This window comes from Eubalaena glacialis, chromosome 2 (assembly GCF_028564815.1).
Source record: "Eubalaena glacialis isolate mEubGla1 chromosome 2, mEubGla1.1.hap2.+ XY, whole genome shotgun sequence".
NCBI lineage: Eukaryota > Metazoa > Chordata > Mammalia > Artiodactyla > Balaenidae > Eubalaena > Eubalaena glacialis.
Window position 1 is genome coordinate 134,501,722 of NC_083717.1, and position 8,797 is coordinate 134,510,518.

Below are 8,797 nucleotides of genomic sequence, written 5' to 3' on the forward strand. Positions count from 1 at the left end.
CTAGGGTCTGCTTCAGTCTTTGCTTCGGATAGAAGCAGGGTGGGACGGGACAGAATCTCCACCTTTGTTTCCCACCCACCCTCCAGGAAAGCGGAGAAACTTCCCAGGTCCCCCTGAAGGATGGGTAAAGGGGTGCTGCAGGGGAACCCCGGAAGCAGCTGCTCTAGTCGATCGGAGCTCAAAACTGGGAAGGAAAAAATTGGGCGAGGGGTGATAAGCCACCTATATCGCCTACCTCCCTCCCTTTCTCCGCCCACCCCCGCCACCCCCCACCATTTTCGTAGCTGCTGACGCGCGGGTGGTGCCCATTAATCATTCACCAGCCCACAGCCGCGGCAGTTAATGGCTGTGCCGTGCGGGGCTCTAGTCTCCCGGCCTCTCCTCTCCACGTTCGCGTGTGCCCAGGTGCCCTGGAGCGGCGAGCGGCTGCGCGCAGGCAGCCGCCGGGCGATGCGCTCCGCCGGCGCCGGTGGAGCCGCGCTCCCTGCAGTCTCTGAGCGCTTCCCCCAGGTGCCCAGCGGCTGTGAGCTGCGGGCGGACGGCCGGGGTGCCAAGTGACAGCGCAAGCGGCGGGGGCGCCAGGAGAACGGCCCAGCCCTGGCAGCCCCATCGGCCCCCATCAGCTGAGATGTTCCCCAATGGCACCGCCTCCTCTCCCTCCTCTCCTAGCCCCAGCCCAGGCAGCTGTGGCGAAGGCGGAGGCAGCAGGGGCCCCGGGGCCGGAGCTGCAGACGGGATGGAGGAGCCGGGGCGAAATGCGTCCCAGAACGGGACCTTGAGCGAGGGCCAGGGCAGCGCTATCCTCATCTCTTTCATCTACTCCGTGGTGTGCCTGGTGGGGCTGTGTGGGAACTCCATGGTCATCTACGTGATCCTGCGCTACGCCAAGATGAAGACGGCCACCAACATCTACATCCTCAACCTGGCCATCGCCGATGAACTGCTCATGCTCAGCGTGCCCTTCTTGGTCACCTCCACGTTGCTTCGCCACTGGCCCTTCGGCGCGCTGCTCTGCCGCCTCGTGCTCAGCGTGGACGCAGTCAACATGTTCACCAGCATCTACTGTCTTACTGTGCTTAGCGTGGACCGCTACGTGGCCGTGGTGCACCCTATCAAGGCAGCACGCTACCGCCGGCCCACCGTGGCCAAGGTGGTGAATCTGGGCGTGTGGGTGCTATCGCTGCTCGTCATTCTGCCCATCGTGGTCTTCTCGCGCACGGCGGCCAACAGTGACGGCACGGTGGCCTGCAACATGCTCATGCCCGAGCCCGCCCAGCGCTGGCTGGTGGGCTTCGTGTTGTACACTTTTCTCATGGGCTTTCTGCTGCCCGTCGGGGCCATCTGCCTGTGCTACGTGCTCATCATCGCCAAAATGCGCATGGTGGCCCTCAAGGCCGGCTGGCAACAGCGCAAGCGCTCAGAGCGCAAGATCACCCTGATGGTGATGATGGTGGTGATGGTGTTTGTCATCTGCTGGATGCCTTTCTATGTGGTGCAGCTAGTCAACGTGTTCGCAGAGCAGGACGACGCCACGGTGAGCCAGCTGTCGGTCATCCTCGGCTATGCCAACAGCTGCGCCAACCCCATCCTCTATGGCTTCCTTTCAGACAACTTCAAGCGCTCTTTCCAGCGCATCCTTTGCCTCAGCTGGATGGACAACGCCGCCGAGGAGCCAGTCGACTACTACGCCACGGCCCTCAAGAGCCGCGCCTACAGTGTGGAGGACTTCCAGCCTGAGAACCTGGAGTCCGGCGGCGTCTTCCGTAATGGCACCTGCACGTCCCGTATCACTACTCTCTGAGCCCGGGCCAAGCAGGGGCTTTGTACCAAGAGAAGGGGAGGATGAGGAGAAAGGAAGGCCGGGTGCGAGAGGTGAAAGTATTCCAGGAGTCAGGGTGCAATGGGAAAAGTGGGGCTAGGACACTGTGCGCTTCTGGTGGAGACCCGGGAAAGGCGCGCGACCAAGGTGGAATTGGACGCTTTGCTTATAAACTGGGAAGAAGAGCGGGCCCCTTTCTCCTCTTTCGCTTCTTCCTCCCCTGCGATTGCACTTCTGCATCCCTCTTTGCTCCTCCCTTGGCAATTTCGGTCTTTCTTTCCGCCCCGTCCTACCGGTGCAGATCGTGAACTTACTAACGTCGCCAACTCAGCCTGACCCTCAGCCCCGCCAGCCGTTGTTTCTGTTTAAGCTGAGCCACGGTTTACCGCCACGGGTTTCCCTCGGGAAAACCCAGCTGGCCCTCCGCCGCGCCCTGCAGGGCCCCTCGCTCGCCAGATTCTGCTTGATGCCTCTAGCGGAGTCTCGAGAACCACCACTCTCCCTTTCTGCAGCCCTACTTCAAAGGAAGTCAGACTTGAGAAGGATCTAGGCAGCTGGTCCTTTCTCCCACCCTCGGGTGAAGGAAGGTGCGCGCTTCGCCGAGCCCCTCCGCCCCTCCCACTCCACCCAGAGCGGAGCCAGGTGCTTAGTAAAATCGGTCCCGCGCTTCGAACCCCAGGCATCCTGCAGTCCTTATCCAAACCCCACTTTGGAGCAAAAAGGAGCTGAGAACAAGCGACTAGGGGTTTTTAAAAAGATTCCGGGCTTTGGTGGGTGAGGAGGGCTTGTAATGGAAGCCACCCTCCCGCCCGGCTCACAAACGGCTCTTTTAGTTTCAAAGACCAAGAGCTAGGCACTCCCGGGGCGCTGGTCTGCATTAGGCCAGGAAGGACAGGGCGCACTTTCCCCGGGGGCCGCCCGGGAGCTTGGCTGCAGCTCCACTAGGCTTTCTCCTTCACCCAAGCTTCTGGAGGTGCACATCCAAGAGTAACGACAGGCACCGGGCCGGGACCTCAGGTGACGGCTTCCCAGTCTCGGCCGATCCCGACCGCGTCGCCGCCACCTGCAGGTAGAGGGTGCGGCCTGCCCGACCCCTGAGGGCTGCTGCCTTTCAAGCGGTGTCTAATAAGTTATTTTCTTGCTTAACATATTTATTTATTTATTTGTGGTGTTTGAAAAATGTGTCTCTGCTTTCCTTTTCTCCACTTGCCTAGCCCAGGGCCTCTTCTTCGGGACACCGGCTATGGGGCGGGCGCGGAGGTGGCAGTGGGGAAAGCTCTCTCCCCAAGGTCCCGTCCAAACCTCTCCTTTGTGCTAGGCCCTCTTTTCTTATCCTTTCCTCTAGCTTTTCTACTTTTGCTTGTGTTCAGTGAAGTTTGGAGAGTTTTTCGTACTTTTCTTATGTAGTCTCGTTTGTTTGTCTTATAATAAATAATGTGGGTTAGCCTTCTCCCATGCAGAGTGGAAAGTCCCGAACTCCTAGCTTTCAACATCACCCTACGTATAATTTGAATATATACTATATTCAAATAATATATACTGTATTCAAATCATAATATACTCACATACTATATATATTTGTTTATCTTGCTCCCTTATCATGAGTCCGTGAAACAATTGCCAAATACAGTCACTAACAGTGGCAGGTGTGAGACTGGCTAGAACACTTTCAGATACGAGGGTTCAAGCAGCCCTCAAACTTAGAACTCGGAAATCTGATTGTCAGACTTTAATCGGTGCCGAGGATGCCCCTACTTATGTCCCTGCTTCCTCTAGGTTCCAGCATAGGTGATTCTAACATACAATCTAGTTAACATCATCACTTCTTTTGAAGACATTGAAAGTAGAGTAATTTGTGTCTGTGTTTAATCTGACCACTTCATTGGAAGCCTGAGCAGGGCAAGGACCAATAATTTTACTTGTGTTTCCTGTATTGCTTTAGGATGCTGGCTTGTACATAGTAGGCACTAAATACATGTTTGTTGGTTGATTGTTTAAGTAAACCAGAATGTATTGCAACCATCGGAGAGTTCTCAACATCTGGGGTTCTCAGGTTCCCTCACTGACATGATACACAATGGTTGAAATCACCATGGAAAAATATGTTTTGTGTATATTTGCTTCAAGAACATTGTGCTTTCCTGAAAGCAGCAACCAATAGTTAAAATGTCCCTAATGTTTTGTTTAATGAACAAATATGCTTTTGGTCATAAATTTGAAAGTTTAGATCTGTCATTTAAAAATCATGCATATTATTACTCCTTTGGAAAATAGATTTTTAATAGTTAAGAACAGTGAAATTTACAAATAAAAATCTTGATCACTATCCTCTTTTAAGGACACAGATCTAGTGCTCTTAACCTGTTACCACTGTAATATTAACTAAATAAACAAATGTATTATGTGGCTGCAAGTTGTCTGACTTTGCCATTGGAATTTTCCTGTTTCAACAGATTACTTAAAAGACACACAAATTGGCTTGGTTGCTCTTTCATAGATTTTAAGAAGAAAGATTTCGATTACCTTTGGAATTTTTACCAAGATTGAAGTTATAATTTAATTTTTTCTGGTAAAGAAAAGTCTGTTAGTTCAAAGAGAGAGAGAGAAAAAGAAAAAAAAAAAAACTGAGTCAGTATGAATAGGAAGTACTCTATGGTTTGCTGTTGTTACCAAACTAACTAGATGATATCACAGTCTCTCACAGATTAAATTACTGTCTGCCCTCATTTATGACCTCAGACTTTGTTGTGGGAGCTAAGTAATTGCTAATTTACATCCCAGGGAAAGGTAATGGAAGGAAAAAAAGAAAGTGATCACCTAAAGATGTTTCAGAGGGCAATAGGTAAAGGGAATATAAAAATCAGATTTCAACATAAAAGAAGAAAGACATATTTTATGCTTTGTTCAATGATGGCCATTTCCATCCCTGGAAGAATTTAAGAAGGTACTAAAGGAGTTTTTCTGTTTGTTTTTTTTTTAAACAGACTTTATTTTCTTAGAGTGATTTTATTTTCACAGCAAAATAAGGAGAAAGGAGTATTTTCCAAGCAGTGATTCCAGAAGCAGGGTAGGGGGACTGTGGCCTTCAAATACCTTTAAGTGCCTTGTAACTGTAGGCTTTATAGTTCTGTACATTATCTCAGCTGGACTTGTCTTTATTACTTTTAAAAGCTATAGCAAGGTGGCAAATTGAACTCATAACTTTGATGTGCAGAGAAAACATTTTGTTCTTTTGGTTTTAACTAATCTGAACATAATTCCAAGCCCCTTCCAACTGATTAGCTGGGAGGAAAAATTAGATAAATGTTCAAACATCCAACTGAGCTGATAATTTAAATAGCCATTTTCAGAAAATTTCAACTGTCTCTTGGCTGGCCTCCCTTTCCCCTTTTATCATCTCTAAAATGGCTTTAGAGTGAATATTGGGAGAGACTTTGTGTCCAGTGGAGGAAGGGACGAGGTGGGGTCCTTGGAAAAGCAGCTCTATCTGCCCTTGGCTCTCTGGGAACTGGTCATTTGTCACCTGGATGATTCCTGGTTGCAGTTTGTTGAAATCAGCAGCTTCTGGAGCCTGTGATCTGACTTCTCAGCTTGGTGAGGGCTGCGCCACAGCTCCTGTGGGCTGCAACCCTCTGAGTCTTCTGGGGGTTCTCATACAGCCCACCAGCCTGGGGTCTACCCCTGCCTCTGAAAGCAGTGACCTGGCCCTGCCGCAGCAGGCAGCCCTGTGGTGAGCCTCTTCGCTCGGTGACCACAGGGGGTCTAGGGTGGCTCTGGACTGGTGACCCTCAGGAGCTCTTCTGGCTGATAACTTTTTCTGTGGCTCTGTCTCAGGTCTTTTGCATCTCTCCTTACCTTTGTCAACCTCACTCATGAAAAACATTCCACATACCCTGCATCTGTGTTATACCAGAGAAAAAGCATAGGACTTGAGTCCTTTAGTCTTAGCCTTTGATGTGTGAAGGCAGGAAAAAAAGAATTTAGAAATCTCTAGGCAACCCCTATCCCCCCTGCCTCACCTGATTCCCAAGCCTTTCTGCACTGCCTAGAAGTTGGAAACAAGCTCTCTCTTATGCTAAGGCGATAAGCCTCACCTCGGGGTGAGAGACAGCAATGAAACATTTATGGAGGAAGGTAAAATGTATCAGTTTAATGCCCTTGCTCTCTCTCTTACTGGGGACCTCTGTGTTCTCAGAGTGGAATTTCTGAGGCCATCTTCTCCCCCCAAGAATGGCCCAAGAAAGGGTCACCTTTGAAAATCTTTGATGCTTCATCCAATTTAACACTGACCATTGAAAAATGCTGAATGTATGGTTTGGGCCTGAGGAAAAAGGCAAGGAGTTCTCCTGGAAAATATTATCAAGATACATTTTTTAAAATTGTGATATATTCCCAACATATTTTAAACAAATAATAGAGATGTTATATTTATATCAATCTTCTAAAAAACACTTTGGTAGTAGGGTTATGTCTTGCAAATCTTTCTCATTCCTTTCTCCATTCTAGCGTGCCACATCAGAGAGGTTAGGTCCTTAACTATAATGATTCATAGACAGTTGCATAATTGTTACAGCAGTGTGTGCTTTAAAAACAAGGTATTGCAAAGTCTGTGCTGCTGTCTTGCTGCACCATACACCTCTGAGCCCATGAGAACCTCTTCCACATATTCAGATGGATAACTTGCTTTTCATTCAACACATTTCATTTGTTGGTGTTAAAAGAAAGCAGAGAAGTTCAACATTGTTACATGGTTTCCAAAGATGGAGGCAGGTGCCCATATAATGTTATAAGTGATTATTTACTGCTTTGCTGAATATCTGGAGATAGGGTACTGTATTGAGTGTGCTCCTGAGAGAACTGCCTTAGGGATGATCAGATACATCCAGCTTCTGATTTCACCCATAAGGAGAAGGAAGGTGCTCCTGCAATGATGACACAGCTTGTGAACAGAAGCAACCAGTTCAAACTAAAATATCAAAACACCTGCTTGTCAAACTGTTGGGTAGAGAAAAGCATCATCTAAAAGGAAGATATAATTTTATCTAAAAGCCCTTTGGTAAAATGTTCACTTTGATGATAAAACGATTGTCAAAACATATATCAAATGCAATCTTCTTGGCCTAAAGCTGGAAATATTATACTTATTTAAGGCTGAGACTATAGGCATGCTTCTAAAATTCTTTGGAATAATAATGAGCTTAAGACTCTAAAAATAAATACCTCTTTAAGCCAGACTGATTCAAGTCTTCAGTTTTGAGTGGACAAGATGTATAAAATGAAATGAGATGTGGCCATCAGCTAACATACTATCTCTGCAGCGGAATTCAACTCTACGCCCCTCCTCAGCACCTACATGCCGGAACCAGACACAGACCATGACCTCCAGTGCTCCCAGCTTTAAAAATTTAAGAAAGATTTACTATGTATCAGACTCCATTTGGAGGGAGACTTATTAGGGAGATGCTGTAGAATAGCATGTACAGAAAAAGTTCTGACTTTCACAATAATAATACCTGTATCAAAAGACAACTAATACTCATTTAAATTTAAAGAGAGAGAGAGAGAAAAAAAAAATCTGAGACAAGATAGGCAAGCAGGAAAATATTTTACAATAACACATGTGACTTGCATGACTATTCTAGGAAAGGCTGCCCAAATATTGATGAACAATAACTCTCAATAGTGTTCTTTCTGTCTCTATAACCCTTGAACAATTCATTAATCTAGCTAATATTATTAGCAGTGGCAAAATGTCTACTCAAAGTCAATAATTAAATTAAACATTCTCCTTCATGTCCAATGAGCCACTGTAACTAGCAAAGTCAACCAGATGTCTGCACGTCTATTTCAAAAGACCCTCAAGTCTCCCTATATAAAACTCGGTGTGGAATCTGAACTTAAACACACACAAGGTAATTAATCAAGCAAAAAGGGATTTCTTAGGTAATAACTGGTGAAACAGAACTTCAGACCTCTGCCCCCCCCCCCTCCTTTCCCTTTTAAGTTCCCATTTCCTAACTCTCCTCCCCCCAGCCTGGGACTCTTTGTTTTCTGACTTTCCCCACTTCTCCAAATAGAGCTTTTCTCAGAATTTCTTTTGATTAGTAGTTTACATCACTGACTAGGCTTCAGGTGTTATTTTCCAGAAGCAAAGTTTTTTAATGACATAGTATCAGAAGGTCAGGCAGCAGTATCCTTGAAATTATATGTTTCTAAGGCAAACATTTCATAACAAGTGGTCTATAGCCCTGCATCAGAATCACCCAAGAACTTAAAAAACGTTATGTTCTCTATGCTCCACCTTAGAGATTTTGATTCATTAGGTCTGGGGTGAGCCTTGGTATTTCTAAAGTACTTTCAAGTTTGAGAAGTAGCGATTTAACTGTTAAGAGCATGGAGTCAGCCATCAGCCGACTGGCTCTGCTTTCTTCATTAGGTGATACTGGGCGAGGTAATCTCCATGACGCACATTCATCTGTAAGATCAGGGTAATAATACCTCCATTATAGGGCTATTATGATGAGATGATGCATGTCAAACGCCAAGCCAGTCAGAACTCTTTTAGTTGTGAATGAACGAAAACCTAATTAGCTCACATAACTGAACATTCTCGAGGAAGATCTGGCTTCACAGTGTACTTGATCTGTAACTCGGTACGATCTTTTTTTTTTTTCAGTCTCCTTTTCTCATCTCTGACTTTCTCAATCTTGGCTCTATTTTCAGATTGGCTATTCCTGTGTAATTACAGACAGCTGCAGAAAACTGAAACATGACATTTTTCCAGGTTCAAATTTCAGGGGAAATAGTAAAAATGATTCTCCCTAATTAGACTGTCTGAGATCATGTATTTGTTGGGAGGCATCCCTCCATGTGTCTCTCACCCTCCATGCACCCTGCTGGGTATGCCAAGAATATGAGGCACTGACGACTTTTTACCTAGATTATTTCTCAAGGTTGTGTTCGCAGCAAGCAATCTTG

At 46.7% G+C, this 8,797-nt stretch overlaps 1 protein-coding gene across 1 annotated transcript; it reads left to right on the plus strand.

Moving 5' to 3' along the window:
* The first annotated feature begins 409 nt into the window (after nucleotides 1–409).
* On the plus strand, nucleotides 410–1,834 carry SSTR1 (somatostatin receptor 1). The gene has a single exon (XM_061182475.1). It carries the CDS (start codon nucleotides 629–631, stop codon nucleotides 1,799–1,801), a length of 1,173 nt encoding a protein of 390 aa, XP_061038458.1. The 5' UTR covers nucleotides 410–628; the 3' UTR covers nucleotides 1,802–1,834.
* The last annotated feature ends 6,963 nt before the right edge of the window (nucleotides 1,835–8,797 follow it).

Excerpts from the sequence above, each read along its gene's own strand:
- SSTR1 (XM_061182475.1), top strand. The coding sequence starts at position 629 with ATGTTCCCCAATGGCACCGCCTCCTCTCCCTCCTCTCCTAGCCCCAGC.